This window comes from Erinaceus europaeus, chromosome 14, assembly GCF_950295315.1.
Source record: "Erinaceus europaeus chromosome 14, mEriEur2.1, whole genome shotgun sequence".
In the NCBI taxonomy this organism is placed as follows: Eukaryota; Metazoa; Chordata; class Mammalia; order Eulipotyphla; family Erinaceidae; genus Erinaceus; species Erinaceus europaeus.
In genome coordinates, this window is record NC_080175.1 from 6,707,231 (window position 1) to 6,723,962 (window position 16,732).

General features: G+C 48.2%; 1 protein-coding gene across 14 annotated transcripts in view; it reads left to right on the forward strand.

Annotated features, from left to right (window-relative positions):
* Positions 1–16,732, forward strand: part of FGFR2 (fibroblast growth factor receptor 2) — a 110,094-nt gene that overhangs the window by 77,032 nt on the left and 16,330 nt on the right. For 8 of the 14 annotated variants that reach the window (XM_060171159.1, XM_060171161.1, XM_060171165.1 and 5 more), the window contains 2 exons: positions 12,228–12,418; positions 14,090–14,237. In XM_060171159.1, coding sequence (XP_060027142.1) covers positions 12,228–12,418; positions 14,090–14,237 — 339 coding nt within the window. Of the gene's footprint in view, positions 1–12,227; positions 12,419–14,089; positions 14,238–15,435; positions 15,581–16,732 lie in introns of all 14 variants that reach the window. The other 6 variants (XM_060171160.1, XM_060171166.1, XM_060171168.1 and 3 more) reach the window with 1 other exon arrangement.

Genomic DNA, 16,732 nt, shown 5'->3' on the forward strand with positions numbered 1-16,732 from the left:
CCTGGGGTTCGCAGGGTGGCTCAGGCCATTTCATGGAGACTGGGAAGAGGAAAAGAGAAGACCTTGAATGCAGGTGGACCCTTCCTGGGGGGCTGACCACCTTGGCGAAGCTTCTCTGCAGAGGATGATACTTTCTGGAAAGAAGGATCTAGAATCTCCTTTGTTTTCGGTGTGTGAATTTGCCTCTAAGGAAACAAATGAGGGCTTCCACTTGGCCTGTGGGTCCCAGTAGAGGAGAGAGGCCTTTCTTGTTTGCTCAGATGGGCTGAAAGCTCTTGGCTCTGCTTCAGTCACCCCAGGAGCCAAATCAGGCATCTGAGAGATTAGTGTGATGATGTTTTTCTTTCCCTTTCTTTCTTTCTTTCTTTCTTTCTTTCTTTCTTCCTTCCTTCCTTCCTTCCTTCCTTCCTTTCTTACTTTCTTTCTTTCTTTCTTTTATTTTTTTCTTTAGACTTTCTCTAAAGAGATGCCTTTTAAAAGCTGGTGAGAGTTAGTAAAACCTTGCACCAAGTTTTACTGGGATGTTTCCCCCTCTGCGTGTGATCGATCTGCTTTGTTCTTCTTCTTTTTTTTTTTTTTTTTTTTTTCCTGATGGCCTGGGCAGTATTTGTCATGGATCTAGAATGATTTATTTATTTATTTTCCCTTTTGTTGCCCTTGTTGTCTTTTTGTTGTTGTAGTTGTTATTGTTGTTGTTATTGATGTCATCCTTGTTAGAACAGAGGGAAAATGGAGTGAGGAGGGGAAGACAGGGGGGGAGAGAAAAATTGACACCTACAGACCTGCTTCACCACTTGTGAAGCAACCCCCTTGCAGGTGGGGTGCCGGGGGCTCGAACCGGGATTCTTAAGCCAGTCCTTGCGCTTTGCGCCACGTGCTCTTAACCTGCTGCGCTACCGCCCAACTCCCTAGAATGCTTTATTTAATCATCCTCTTACTGATAGATACTTAGGTCAGACAAGGCTTTTGGTTTTCAGACAAGTTTTGCACTTACCTATTGGCCAGACACTTTGGTGAGTGGTTTTTTAAAAATATTTATTTATTCCCTTTTGTTGCTCTTGTTGTTTTATTGTTGTAGTTATTGTTGTTGTTGTCTTTGTTGGATAGGACAGAGAGAAATGGAGAGATGAGGGGAAGACAGAGGGGGAGAGAAAGATAGACACCTGCAGACCTGCTTCACCGCCTGTGAAGTGACTCCCCTGCATGTGGGGAGCCGGGGGCTCGAACTGGGATCATTACGCCAGTCCTTGCGCTTAACCCACTGCACTACCACCCGACTTCCAATTGGTGGGTGTTTTTCTGAGATAAATTTCTTGAGTTGGATCAACTAGTTCTTTTTGCTTGGTAGGCACAGAACTATTTCAGTTTACTGCTTCTTCTTTTTTTTCTTTCTTTCCTTTCTTTTTTATTATATTATTTTAAATGAGAAAGATACACAGAGAGAAAGAAACCAGAATGCTGCTCAGCTCTGGCTTATGGTGGTGCTGGGGATTGAACCTGAGCCCTCAGAGCCTCAGGCATGATAGTCTTCTGCAGAACCATTATGCTGTCTCTCCTCAGCCCCTTTTTTTTTGCCACCAGGGTTATCGCTGGGGCTCAGTGCCAGCACTGCTCCTGGTGGCCATTTTTTTCTTTATTTCCTCCCTTCCTTCCTTCCTTCCTTCCTTCCTTCCTTCCTTCCTTCCTTCCTCTTTTTCTTGCTCTCTCTATGATACTTGATAGGATGGAGAGAAATTGAGAGAAGAGGGGGAGATAGAGAGGGAGAGAGAAAGACACCTGCAGACCTACTTCACGGCCCTCTTACAGGTGGGGAGCAGGGCCTCGAACCTGGGTCCTTGCACATGGTAATATGTTTAACACTTAACCGGCTACACCACCACCTGGCCCCCTCAACTTAGCTTCTTTCTGAGTGGCTCTGTCTTTGGTGTTTAGTGTCTGTGCAGATCATTTGAGAGGAGCTGTTCTAACTGAATGTTCTGTCTTTGTAGTAAGGGGGTCTGCTTAATTCTGGGACACTTAGTTGTTGTTGGTTAAATGTTCCTCTTATGAAGGAAGTGCCGCTGTGTGGATGCCCCTGAGTCTCCTGTGTCCCTGAAGGAGGTGCCGGCGGGGCTGGTGGTGGGGTACTGGGCTCTGCTCTCTGCAGAGGCGCTCCCCAGCAGGACGGCCCTCAGCTGTGTTTACCCCAGCTCCTCAGGAGGGACTCTGACGTGGTCTTTGACATCAGCGGGAATTGCCTGGGAAGGGCCCGGTGTCAGGAGCAAGCAGAGTGTTCCTTCCCTCAGCAAGGCCAAGACAAACACGTCCACAGGGTTGGAGGCAGACCCTCAAGGTCTGTCTCATACCCTGGGAATTCTGGGGAGGGGCAGAGAAGGGGACATTGAGCACCCACTCAGTCATGTCTTCTTTGCTATTGTAGTGAAATTCAGATAACATACATTTCCTTTCCCCATTTTTATAGTGTCTGATTCAGTGACACTGAACCTTACAGTTGCCCCAGAGTCATATCTTCTTTCTCCTTCTCCTTCTTCTCCTTCTCCTTCTTCTCCTTCTTCTCCTCTCCCTCCTCCTCTTCCTTCCTTCTCTTTCTTCTTTTTAATTTTTTAAGGGATCAGACAGTGGTGCACCTGGTTGAGCACACATTATCATGGTCAATAACCGGCCCTCACATGCAAAGGGGAAGCTTCACAATTGATGCAGTGCTGCAGGTGTCTCTCTGACAACCTATCCCCCCCATTCCCTTTCAATTTTTCTCTGTTCTAGCAAATAAAAAAAGGGGGAGGGAGGTGGGCAGTGGTCGCCAGGAGTGGTGGGTTGTGGTGCAGGCACTGAACCCCAATGATAATGCCCATGGCAGTAACAAAAAAAAAAACATTATTTTACTCTTTTGTAATATTTATTTATTTATTTATTCCCTCTTGTTGCTCTTGTTGTTTTATTGTTGTAGTTATTGTTGTAGTTATTGATGTCATCATTGTTGGGTAGGACAGAGAGAAATGGAGAGAGGAGGGGAAGACAGAGAGGGGGAGAGAAAGACAGACACCTGCAGACCTGCTTCACCGCCTGTGAAACGACTCCCTGCAGGTGGGGAGCCGGGGCTTGAACCGGGATCCTTATGCCGGTCCTTGTGTTTTGCGCCACCTGCACTTAACCCACTGAGCTACAGCCCGACTCCCTCTTTTGTAATGGTTTTTAAGATTTCTGTCTTTACAATAGAGAATAAGAGGGGGAAGGAGAGAGCGAGAGTGAGAGAGAGAGAGAGAGAGAGAGAGAGAGAACCAGAGCACCTCTCTGCCACACAGGAAGCCAGGGTTTGAACTCAGGACCTCATGTTTGAGAGGCCAGAAGTGTATCCACTGCCCCATCACCTGGGTCCACAGCTGTGTCTCTGAGGAACAGGAGAGGTATTTCTTTTCCAAATTTAATATCACTTCTGATGAGGAAACATTGATTTGTAGGATCCTTGTCATAAGGGTACTGTTCCGCACTTCCCCAAAGAGGGGAAGTGCATTCCTTCCTTCCTTTTACTTCTTTTTATTTATTATTATTATCATTTTAAGAGAGAAAAAAAACAGAAAGATAAAATAGAACTTCTCCACTATTGGTGACGACTCCCCTTTGCCTGTGACTAGGCATTCAGATTCAGGTCCTTGTGCATACAGCAAAGTGTCCACGCTGCTCTCCGTGGTGTGGCCATATTTCATCTTCGACCAGGCGGCCATACTGCTTCTCCACAGGGACTTCGATCACCCTCCTCTTCTTACCAGTTGCCCCCCACCCATTGCCATTTCTGAGGCTTCAGATCTGCCCCAACAGACCACAGTCTACTGCCAGTCTGCCCTGCCTTGCCCTTTGCTCTGTTTCTTAGATTCTGAGAATGAGATCATCCAGAATTTGTGTAAGGAAAGGCATTCAGTTGTTTTTTCTTTCCAGAGGTGCTGGGATGAGCTGAGGGCATCGCAGATATATAATACTGTTAATTAGCCTCACTGACCTCTCCCCTTTTTTGGGCCTCCAGGGTTGTCTCTGAGGCTCGGTGCCAGCTCTATAAATCCACTGCTCCTGGTGGCCTCTCCCCCCACCCCATTTTACTGGACAGGGCAGAGAAAAATTGAAAGAGATGGGGAAGATAGAAAGGGAGAAAGACAGACACCTGCAGACCTGCTTCACTGCTTGTGAAGTGACCCCACAGCAGGTGGGGAGCAGAGGCTCGAACCAGGATCCTTGAGTGGGTCCTTGTTCATTGGACTGTGCACTTAACCCAGTGTGCTGTCACCTGACCCCCATGGCCCCTTCTTTTCATTTATTATTTATGGAGAACCAAGAAGAAGGAACACACACACACACACACACACACACACACACACACACACACCCCAGAGGAGACTTACCAGATCACTGCTCCACCATTTAGGGAGTTTTCTGCTGCTGTCCATGGTGCTCTCAGGTGGTGCTGGGGCTTGAACCCAGGGTCTCAAGCATGCTAAGGTGCCTGCTGTACAAGGGAGCATCTCTAATCCTTCAGGAAAGGCACTTTTTGAACCTGAATGTGGCTGAGCCCTCCCTGGTCACTGGTGTGTCTTCATTTTTGGTTGAACTTGTTGGAGACACAGAGCTCCAGGTCTGGTCAACATCTAGGGTGTAAATATCACACATCCCTGTTCTGGGATTTGGCCAAAGAGATGTAAATCGACGCCCAGCTGATGGAAACCACACAAGTCCCAGCCAGATCAGATGGCTTGTGGCATGAATGAGGGCAGAACTCCTCCCTCCCTCTCTCCTGTCCTCCTCCAGCTCCTCTCTGAGCAAAGCCCTGAGCTTTAAGTGATGCTCTTTCTTCTAGACTTTCGCAGGTGTTTCTGTGCACACAGAGAGAAGGAAAAACAGACAGACAGACAGACAACAGCACTGGTGCTGTCCCCTGCCCTGGGCCTTCCCCAAGCAGTGCCAGAACTTGAACCTGGGTTGCATGTGTTGCAAAGGCAGGCACCTTACCTGCTGAACTATCATTCTGGCCTTGCTACTGGTCACTTTTGATCTTGTGTCTCTCCCCCCGACCCCCACCACTTTTTTCCCCCCCTCCATTTGCTTTGTATCAATCTCTCAAAGCTGGGCAAAGCTGGGGCAAGGGAAATCCGTGTTGGCTCTCGCCTGTGTGGTGTTGGTGCACGGGGCATCTTGACAAGGCAATGAACTCATGCTACTAATTGTGATTAGCATGAGGTTTTTACCAGGCAATTGGCTCGCTCTGACTCCAGAGGCCTTTGATCATCCTCCCATAATAACCGTGTCTCATGCTAACTGGTTTAGTGCTTTTTTTTTTTTTTTTAATGCAACAAAAACAACCACCACCTACTCGTTAAAGGGGGGGTGGGAGGGAAGGCCAGAAATCATGGCTAAGTTTTGAGAAAGAAGAATCCTCAGTTATTTCCCTTTGTCTTCCAAACTGCAGTGAGGTCTTCTCCATCCCAGTCCTGGGAGTTGCTGAGAAACTACTGTTTTAGGGTAAGGGAGGTTACACTTTGTCTTTAACTGGAAGACAAGTTACAAAGTTACAAGTTACAAATGCTCCTGCACAGCCGTGGAGTGTCCAGATCAGTCTGGACTCACTCCTGTGATCAGCCGCACGTGCCTTGCTTGAAAGAGAGCTGCTTTGAGAGAGAAAGAGAGAGAGAGAGAGAGAGAGAAGGGAGAGAGAGAGAGAGAGAGAGAGAGAGAGAGAGTGTGTATATGCGTTTATGTGGGTGTGTATAGATGTGTGTATGGTAAACATGTAGGTATATGTATTGGGGTGTGTGTGTGTGTGTAGGCCTGGTTTAGTTTTGAGGGGAGGCAGCTTCGCAGGCCAGTGTCTGCCCGGAAACCAGCAGCTTAGGGCGTGATGAATTTATAGGTGTAATTTAAGGACCATTCTGATGTTGGGTTGCCAAGTGTCTGTGCCTGAAGACATGAAGCCTCACTGCCGGGTGGGAGTTTTTTTATGGCCTTTACTCTGTCAGGGCAAAAGCTATAGATCTCTTTTGAGCAAACATATTATTATGTCCAGAGGAGGACTGGTATGTTATAAACTTAACGATGGTCAATTACCCAAGATTTATTCTTTGTCACGCTGGTATTTTTCTCTCCCCCCCCCCTTCTCCTCCCTTCTCCTCTCTCTCTCTCTCTCTCTCTCTCTCTCTCTCCTGTCCTCTCTCTCTTCTCTCTCTCCTTTTTCTTTTTCTCCTTCCTTCGCTTCCTCAGTTTCCTCTTGGAAGAAACAGACTGTCTCCCTCCTGGCTGTGGCTCCCAGCTTCAGAGCTGGATTTGAGAGGCTTAGTCTTGATGGTCGTCTCTCAGCTGCTGGTCATTCTGCTTTGCAATGAAAACACAGGGGAGTGTCTTTTTTTTCGAAGCACTTGATTGTCTGTTTACTTTGCACTGACTCAGTGGAACCTCATTCCAGGGGTGCAGCCAACTGTCCCCCTCATTGGTGGCCACACCCTTTGGATTGCTTTCTGCTCTGCCTTGGTTTGGAATCCACACTGGGACCTCAGGCTCTGTCTGTCTCCTGAGGACACTCTCCCTGGGTCGCCTGGGCAGCGTGCTGATGTCAGAAAGTGCAGGGTGTCTGTCAGCCACTGGAGGCCGGCAGCCTGGTGTGGCACTCGTCAGCGGGGGTGTTTCTTGTTCTTTATTTTATTTGCCCATCAAAGAGGACAATCTGTTTTATATAATAGCTGGAGGCTCGACATGCTGTCAGAAAGCCCTGCCTGAAGCTGTAAATCCTTGCGGGTGGAGAAGACAGGATTTTTGTTATCATCTCTGAGAGCGAGATGGGCCAGAGCTGGCTTCATTCTTTCATCCAGAGAGAATCTAGGGCCTAATTCTTCTATCAGCTTGCTGTCAAAGCTTTGGGAAGCCCAGGGGTGTGGATTGCCCAGGACCTGGGGAAGTTTGAGGAGAGAAAATTGGCTGTTGGAGGGGCCTTGCACTCCTGACTTGGGGCTGTTTTGCGGCTCCCCCCCTACTCTGTCCCTGTGGATGTCCCCCAGCTACCATCTGCACCCTACTTCCACCCCCACTGCTCCAAAGTCAGAATGGGGGTGCATGGGGGGGAGCAGTGGCACAACTGGAAGAGAGCACATGCTACCACATGTGGAGACCTGGATTCAAGTCCCTGGTGCTTCACCACTTGCAAAGCAACCCCCCCCCCCCGCACCTATGGGGGCTGGGGGTTTGAACTAGGGTCCTTGCGTGTTGTAACACGTATGCTCAACCAGGGTCACCACCACCCACCCTTTCCTTTAAAATATTTTATTTATTGGATAGAGACAGAGAAATCAGAGGTGGGGGAAAGATAGGGAGCAAGATGTCTTAATCTTTCTATTTCTCTCTGTATCTAGCATTAGAGAAAGAAGAAGAAATAAAAAGCCACTGGGAATGGTGGAGCCGGCATGTAACACTCGGTCTCAGCAATAAACTTGGCGGCAAAAAAAAAAAAGAGGCAATCTATACATACTTTTATTCCTTACTTCCAATTACTGTTGCCTGTTAAAGATTAGCTTCATTGTTTATATCCTAGGATGATGAGAGAGGAAGCAGAGCCTCAGTTGGGTACATGTGGCCATAGGCACTCAAGTCCTGTACTCTGCTTGCTGAGCTACTTCCCTAGCCGCCTGGCCCCTGAGCTTTGAGCTGTGGTGGACACTCAAGCCCTGTAGAGGCTGGCAGGACCCCTTCCAAGGTGGCACGTCGAAGGGCGCAGAATAAGGCCGCAGAGAAAACCAAAGCCTGATGTGTGCAGAAATGCAGCATGCAGCCTCCTGACTGTTAAAAACCATTCTCAATAACATTCTCGAATGTTTCGTTTTCAACTGAAGGCAGCTATAATAAGTTTTGGAAGACGGGGTAAGGTTTCGATTACAGAGAGATCCCGCTTAAGGTTTTTGTACCCCAAAGTGAGAAGGGGGTATGTGTGTTGGGGTTGGGGTGGGTAGCAAATGGTGGGGTTGGGGGGGGGGAGGTGGTAAGGGTGGTTCAGAGGTGACTCAATATAAGGGGAGAAAATTCCAAAGGGTGAATTCAAGCTGGCAAGTTTGGCATGCTGTAATTTGCAAATCAACTCATGGAACCGTGGCAAAGAGCAGTGTGTGTGTGTGTGTGTGTGTGTGTGTGTGTGTAAGAGAGAAAACAGTTGGGATAGCAGTGGGATAACTTAATAACTGGAGCTCAGCGGCGCCTTGACCGCAAGTCAAACAAGTCTTCGACTCCGCAGCAGTGGGTCCTGCTGGAGGCTGGCGCGGCCAGGCCTGGGGCTGCATGAAAGTGCTCATTGTTCCCCGGCATCGTTACTCCCTGTGACACGTACGATGTTTGCTTGTGAAACGATTTATTGGAAACAAGTCCGTTGCAGTAAGACGACCCTGGTTTGAGACTCAGTTGATCTGGCTTAGGACATTTAAGATTTCACAGGGCCTTTGTCTCTAAATGTAAATATTTAGGGCCTGTTGTGAATATTTATTGGAAAGGTACACACACACACACACACACACACACACACACACACACACACACACACGAGAACTGAGCCAAGAGGTGAGTGGATACCTGGCCTTTGTTTCTTTCTTATATCCCTGGAGACACGTGCACGTTCTCCCTGCTGTGTGAGCAAGGAGGTAGGGTTCTGAACTTGGCTGGAATCTCTCGGCTCCGGAAGGTGGCTCCGCTCATCCTGCTAAGCCCTCTGGGAGGGGGTTGGGTGAGGAGGGAGACTGTGTGCTGGGACCAGACTCTGCCTTTTCGTGTGTGTAACCAGCAGGCTGGGACCCAGCCTCTGTCCCCACCAGGCCTGAGCAGGAGGCTCCTGCTGGGGTTCTGGTAGGATTTCTGCTGATGTGTGAAGAGGAACAGGGAGGCTAGGGGGTGTCAGCTTTAGGATTTTCTGCCTCCTCTCCACAAGAAACAGAGATAATAACAAAAACCAGGTATCTCAACTGTTAAGTTCTTTGCTTTGTCTCTTTGAGTGACATTGGGATCAATGAATGACCTCTTTGGGGACCTTAAACACACGCGTGCACACACACACACACACACACACACACACACACACACACACACACACACACACACACACATTTTAACCAGAGCATTGCTCAGCTGTGGCTTATGGTTGTACAGGGGATTGAACTTGAGATATTGGGGCCTCAGGCATGAGAGTCTTTTTTTTTGCCTCCAGGGTTATCCCTGGGGCTTGGTGCCTGCATTAAGAATGGACTGCTCCTGGGAGTCGGGCGGTAGCGCAGCAGGTTAAGCGCAGGTGGCGCAAAGCACAAGGACCAGCAAAGAATGGACTGCTCCTGTGATCATTTTTTGGATGTTTTGGATAGGACAGAGAGAACCTGAGAGAGGAAGAGGAGGATAGAGAGGGAGAGAGAAAGATAGACAGACACCTGCAGACCTGCTTCACCGCCTGTGAAGCAACTCCCCTGAAGGTGGGGAGCCGGGGGCTCGAACCGGGATCCTTGCTCTCTGGTGCTATGTGCGCTTAATCTGGTGTGCCATCACCTGACACCTTATCCTTATCTTTTTAATGTGAAAATATAGATGTTTGTGAAGTGATGGATGATGATACTACAGTGAAAAGCTGCAGGGGCGAATGCTAGTAACAGGCTCTGGCGGTAAACTCAGTTTGGCTCTTGCCCAACAAGTTGCACTGAATGACATTTTAACCAGAAAGGCCCACATCCTGGAAGGCACAGATGCCCATGGTTCCTCCGACTTACTGTTTCCAGTCTTGGGGCTCAGAAGTGAGCAGGTGGGGCGGGTAGACACCCTCCTTGCACAGGTCTGGCAGGAATCACGCTTCCCTTCTCTGTGCTTAAGCTGGAAGGGAAGGCCAGAGGTCCCCGCTGCAGGATCCAGGGAGGGCATCTGGTCCTTGCGGGGCTGTGGGAGTGGGGTGATGCTTGTGAACAGGGGCTGGTTGCAGAGTGTCTCTGTGGGTGAGATCAGCCACCAGGCTGGTCTGGTTGCCTGGGGAGCTGTCTGTGAGGACCAGCTCTAGGTGGAGAAGAGACTTGCCAGTTCAGGTGGGGCCTGGGGTGGGGGGGAAGGTGTCATTTATTGAAAACTCTTTCCCTACAGAGAGAAACAGGCTGGGACATTACCAGGAATGGGAGACTTGCTGTTTTTGTTTTGTTTTGTTTCTCTCTCTCTAATATTTATTTTATTTTATTCTAATGAGGGAAATGCAGAGAGAAAGATATACAGAGAGGGGAGAGAGAGAGAGAGAGAGTAGAGAGAGAGAGAGAGGAAGGCACATGCCAGGGCACTGCATCTCAGCTTTAGCTTTTAGTGGTTCTGAGGATTGAACCTAGGACCTTGGAGCCTCAGGCATGAAAGCCTTTTTGCAGGCTGTCTCCCCTACCCTGACTTGACATCTAATTATACCTGCCACATCTGGAAAAAACTGAGGAGTACTAACTTGTGCTTCTTGCCTCTGGCACACAGTAACCCTTCAGTTCACCATGGAAATGAATGAATGAATCAGCAAGGAATAGATGCGGCCAGGTGCACAAGGAAGAGATGAAATCACTGGATCGACTTGTTCTCCTCAGGGCTCGGCAGTGGCACACCTAGTTGAGGGCTCCTATGCGCAGGGACCTGGGTTTGAGCTTCTTGGTTCTTAGCTGCAGGGGGAAAGCGTCACTAGTGGGGAAGCAGTGTTGTAGGTCTGTCTCTCTCTCTCTCTCTCAACTTCTCTGTCTATCCAAAATAAATAAAGAATGTTTTTTAAATTTGTTCTTCTCATAACATTGGGGTTTAGCTTTTAGCTCCCTCCCCTTTAGAAGATTTGCCTGTTTACCAAGAAAGAGAGAGAGAGAGAGAGAGAGAGAGAGAGAGAGAACAGACCACTGCTCAGCTTTGACTTTACAGTACCTAGGATTGAACCTGGACTCTCAGGCTTGCAAGTCCTGCTCTCTACCCCTGAACCATCTCCCCCACCCACCTTATTTTCTGTTTCAAACCAGAGCCGAGTGTCTTTTCAGAGCATCTGTACGGGGAACTCACTTTCGGTTCTCAGCCCCTCCTCAGGCTTGTCCCCGTCACTGGCTGGGGCTCAAGTTGAGTTGGGATAGGAGCCCGAATGGAGTCAGTGGATGAGGCCTTTCAGATTGTCCAAAGAATGCCTCTCTCCGTGCTCACTGATAACCTCTCACCCAAGATGTGATAGCTTCTCTCGTTTTCTGAATAACTTCTCTTTAAAAAAAAAAAATATATATATATATATATCCCCACCTGCAGGGGAGTCACTTCACAGGCGGTGAAGCAGGTCTGCAGGTGTCTGTCTTTCTCTCCCCCCTCTGTCTTCCCATCCTGTCTCCATTTCTCTTTGTCCCATCTAACAATGACGACATCAATCATAATAATAACTACAACAATAAAACAACAAGGGCAACAAAAGGGAATAAATTTAAAAATAAATATTAAAAAGTATATATATATTATATTTTATTTTTTATTAATAATTTAATAGTGATTTACAAAATCAGATGACAACCGTGATAGAATTCCACACCTCTCCCGACACCAGAGTTCTGTGTCCCCATTCCCTCCATTGGAAACTCTTTGCCCTCCCAAGCTCACAGATTTGGGTTGACTGTATTTGTCCATTTTTAAAAAAATATTTTTAACCTTTATTTATTTGCTGGATAGAAACAGTCAGAAATTGAGAGGGAAGGGGATGATAGAGAGGGAGAGAGACAGAGAGACACCTGCAGCACTGCTTCACCACTTGTGAAGCTTTCCCCCTGCAGGTGGGGGCCAGGGGCTTGAACCTGGGTCCTTGTGCACTGTAACGTGTGCGCTCAACCAGGTGCGCCACCACCTGGCCCCTTGTCCATTTTTTTTTAAACGATCCCGCCTTCTCTTCCTTTCTAAGTCACACCTACGCCTGCTACTATTTCCTAATGTCCTGTACTTTTTCCTCTTCTCTCTCTGGGTCCTGATGCAGTTGGAGTTCAGAGCCCTCTGGTCATCTTCTCCTAACATTTCTCCCCCTCTGGGAGTCTGGACCAAACTTCTTTATGGAGTGCAGAAGGCAGAAGGTCTTTTGCTAAGACTTACGTTCCCTCCACCAGGCTGCGGTGTTATTTCAAAGGACTCAGCCAGCAGGCTCCACGACTCTTTGAGTCAGTTCCTCATCAGCTTACTTACTCTCTCCCTTCCTCTGCCCCTGTCTCTGCCAGAGCGCTCGCCCCACCGGCCTATCCTCCAAGCTGGCCTGCCTGCCAACGCCTCCACGGTGGTCGGGGGTGACGTGGAATTTGTCTGCAAGGTCTACAGTGATGCCCAGCCCCACATCCAGTGGATCAAACACGTGGAGAAGAATGGCAGCAAGTATGGACCTGATGGGCTGCCCTACCTCAAGGTCCTCAAGGTGAGGCCTTCTGGAGCCGGTGGTCCCCAAGACCGGAGGTGGGGAGGTCTCTCCCTGGGGTGGGCCGCCGGAACTAGACTGCCCCGCTGATGTTGAGTAGAAGTGACTTTTGTAGCCAACTGGGCAGGAGAGAGAGAGTGCAACAAGGTGTCTCTGCAGAGAAGGTGGGTGGAGTGGGTTGGAAGAGCTCTGTGAAGTCTAAATGCTGTGTCAGTGCTCATTGTTACCCGAGTCTCCTTCAGATGTGATCTCCATAGCGACCTTTTAGAAACAATTAAATTTTTCCTCACTATGATTATTATATATTTAACGACAGAGAATCAGATCAAGGAGAGAGAATCCAAAGCCCTTCTCTACTCTTTTGTGCTATTTGTTTGGTTTTGTCTTTCTTGTTTTTATTTTTTCTCTCTCAAAAAAAAGTACTTTATTTATTTATTGGATAGAGACAGAGAAAAATCGAGAGAGATGGAGAAGATAGCATAAAAGAGAGACAGAGAGACACCTGCAGCCTTGCTTCACCACTTGTGGAGCTTTCCCCTTGCAGGTGGGGACCAGGAGCTTGAACCTTCATCCTTGAGCATTGTAACCTGTGCTCTCAACCAGTGTGCCACCACTGGGCCCATCCTCATATGGTGCCAGGAATCGAACCCAGGGCCTTACTCATACAAGGCATATGCTCTAACAGTTGCTCATCTCCTTGCCCCCCACCCCCCGCCAGATTTTCCTTTTCAAAGCAACCCTTTTCACCTTTGATATTCACCCCAACACACACAAACACACACACACACACACACACACACACACACACACACACACACACACACTTTGGACAATATGCTTCAGGGAATGTTCTTCATGGAGGAGACACTGACCAAGAACAGTACTTTTACTCCTGGCATTTTCATGTGGCTCCCCCTTTTTATGGAAGCAGCCTCTCCCTCTTTTTTTTTTGTCCTATATCTGATATGCTCTTCAGACTGCTGGTGTCTAGCAGCTGTTAAGTCTCCAATCCCCACTCACCTGTCTCCCTCACACAGAGACTCCAGAGAACTCCCTTAGAAAGGACAGGCTAGGGAGTCGGGCGGTAGCGCAGTGGGTTAAGCGCAGATGGCACAAAGTGCCAGGACCGGCGTAAGGATCCTGGTTCGAGCCCCCGACTCCCCACCTGCAGGGGAGTCACTTCACAAGCAGTGAAGCAGGTCTGCAGGTGTCTCTCTTTCTCTCCCCCTCTCTGTCTTCCCCTCCTCTCTCCATATCTCTCTGTCCTATCCAACAATGATGACATCAATGACAACATGAATAACAACAACAATAAAACAACAAGCACAACAAAAGGGAATATATATATATATATATCAGAAAGGAGAGGCTACTAACAGAGCCAGCGACCCCCAGCCTCTCAAGTCATCCTCTACTGAAAATTCTCAGGACCAAAAAGGCCGGAGCAGAGAAACCAGTCACCCTCTGCCACCTCCTTCTAACTGGTCACTCCCATCACGCCCCAGTTGACTTATTTTTTGCTCCTGAGCCCACAGCTCCTTTCCAGTTATACCAGAAATGATTATGTTTTTGTTTATTTTTGTGTGCCTATGGTGTGTTGGTGGTGGGACCCTAGGCAGCGTCAAGTCCTTTCTGGTTGGCCGTTATATTGTTCTCCTGTGTTTGTTCCAGCACTCGGGGATAAATAGTTCCAATGCAGAAGTGCTGGCTCTGTTCAATGTGACTGAGGCGGACGCTGGGGAGTATATATGTAAGGTCTCCAATTATATAGGGCAGGCCAACCAGTCTGCCTGGCTCACTGTCCTGCCCAAGCAGCAAGGTAACAACGCTTTTGGTTTTTTAAATCTGTTTATATACATATTATTACTACTACTTTTTTTTCCTCCCCAAAGAAGGCTGGATCTAGAAGCTGAGTAGACCTGGTGCTTTGGGAGCTGGCAGGCAGCTTCTAGGCTAAAACTCGGTGGCCTGGGTAGTTACTATATGTGGTCATCTCTCTTTGGTGATGCCGCTGGTCTGGTTGCCAGCAGCCATGGAAAAATGCCCACAAATGTTCCAAGCGTCTGCTGATTTCGTCGTCTCAGGAGTCCCTCCTCCACTTCCCCCACTTGGGTTTGAAGTTGTTCCTTCTGGTTTAGCTTGTCTAGCTGCATCTCTCTCATCTAGGCCTCACAGAGGCACCCTGCAAACTCACCCCTGCACGCTTATTGAAATCCCGATGGTGCAGAATTAGCGGAGGAGTCCAAGCCTCTCTCGGTGGACCCAGATCTTTAGAGCGGCACACGGGCAGGATGCCATCCTGACCTTGTGGGTGTGACAGACACCCAGGATGCACTGTCCTTGACTTCTCTATCCCACGTTCCAGTATGGGCCTGAGGCAGCAGGTAGACTGCCTTCATGTGACGTGATTGGCATTTCAAATCTTTAGAATTTTTTTTTTCAAAAAGTCAGTTTCCTTTTGCTACTGAGATGGTGTTTCCATCTGCTCTTTATGGCAAGAGCCACAGATACGGCATTCCAAGATGGCCTCCCTCTCTGGCTGGGTGTGGCGTGCCAGCTGCCCCCAGGGGCTTGAGTCTGGGGCTCAGAGTCTGGTTCTGCCAGGATTCTGTCAGAAACAATGCTTTTCTCAGAATGAGTCTGCAGCTAAACTGGACCAGAATTCAACTTAAGACCCTTGCATGGGGGCGGGGGGGCACATTTCTGGACAACTACCCCCTAGACCCAAAGCAAAGGCCAAGGGAACAGATCTCTGTGGGTCGATTTTTTCCATGCGTTTGGACTGCATGCCTGTCGAGGTGTTCAGCAGGTGGTGTGGTGACGGGTCTGCAGAGGTGAGCTGCTCAGTGTCGCTCAGTGTCTTTTCTTCGGTTGTGGGCCTTGTGGATGGGCTGCGGTCGGAATCTTCCGGCGGCCGGGACCCTCCCAGCTCGACGGCTCGTGGTTCCATGGCCCCCCGCCCTCCACAGTCATTCCTGTGTTGTCTAGCCTTTTCTTTTGCTTCCTTTGTCTTCTAGGCTGCCGGTGTTAATACCACGGACAAAGAGATTGAGGTTCTCTATATTCGGAATGTAACTTTTGAGGATGCTGGGGAATATACGTGCTTGGCGGGTAATTCTATTGGGATATCCTTTCACTCTGCATGGTTGACAGTTCTGCCAGGTATATATACTGCTCTTTCTCTCTATGGTTTTGTTTCCCCTACTCCCCTTTCTTTGGTTAATTGCTATGAAAAATTAACACAGCTTCTGTTCTCAGCAATGGCCCCTTCTATCCTTGCATTAAGGTGAAAAAAAATGTATTGAAAATTATCCTCCAGGGATCAGAAATGTGCCCTAGAAGTTCACTAACAAGGAGATCCCAGATCCAAATCTGTGATCGAGTAGAAAACCCCCCCCCCCGCACCAAACACAAAAACAAAACCAAAAAACAACCCTCAAGAGTCTCACCTTTTTAATGAGTCATTGGATTAATGATTAATGTAAGGATTCTCCCATCTCCCTTGCACTGAACAAGGAAGAGAAAAAATTACTTTGTAAAATCCAAAGTGACTTTTTTTCTCCTTTCAAGTCCCCTTTTGCCATCACCTCAGACACAGTGTGTCAAAAATGTCCATTCTGAACAAGATGGAAAGGGATGGCTGAGTATGAAGGTGCCTGGGAACAGCCCCTCAGACGCAGGGTGGACAGAAGCAGTGTGTAACTTCCCTGGGGAATCGGTGGCTTAACGCATGTCGTGTAGAATGGCCTCTCAGTTTGCGTTTGACTGCAATGCATGCTCTGCCCTCTTGGGCCTTGATGTTATTTCTGCCCCACGGAGAAATCAACATCAGCAAAACCCTACTGCCTACGGCTTGCTGATGTCTGAAGCTTTAATTGACATCTCTATTCTAGTTGAGCTTTCTCGATAATCTCTCCTGCCTTGATGCAATTGTCTCACTGTCATTCCTTCTGTGAAGCTGCCTAGCTCCTGATGTTCCACTCCAGTTATTAATGTCTTGATTATTTTAGAGTCTGGTGCCTCCATGCATGTTTACCTTTACATCTGGTAATAATAATAAATAATAATAATAAAAAGCCATCATTTTATGTTATGCTGTGCTGCTGAGAGTTTTGACTATCTTGCAAGCATTTTTTTTTTCCTAATTAAAACATGTAAGCTTGAAATAATAGCTTTGCATCCGATGTTCCTTTTGTTGTGACTCTACTCTGTGAGTATCTGCTCTGAAGCAGTGAGGCGCCTGTTCTGTTGAGCTTGCTTTTCCCTGCGGTTCTGCTTCCTGCAGGTGCCGACATGGGCACTTCTTAACCCATC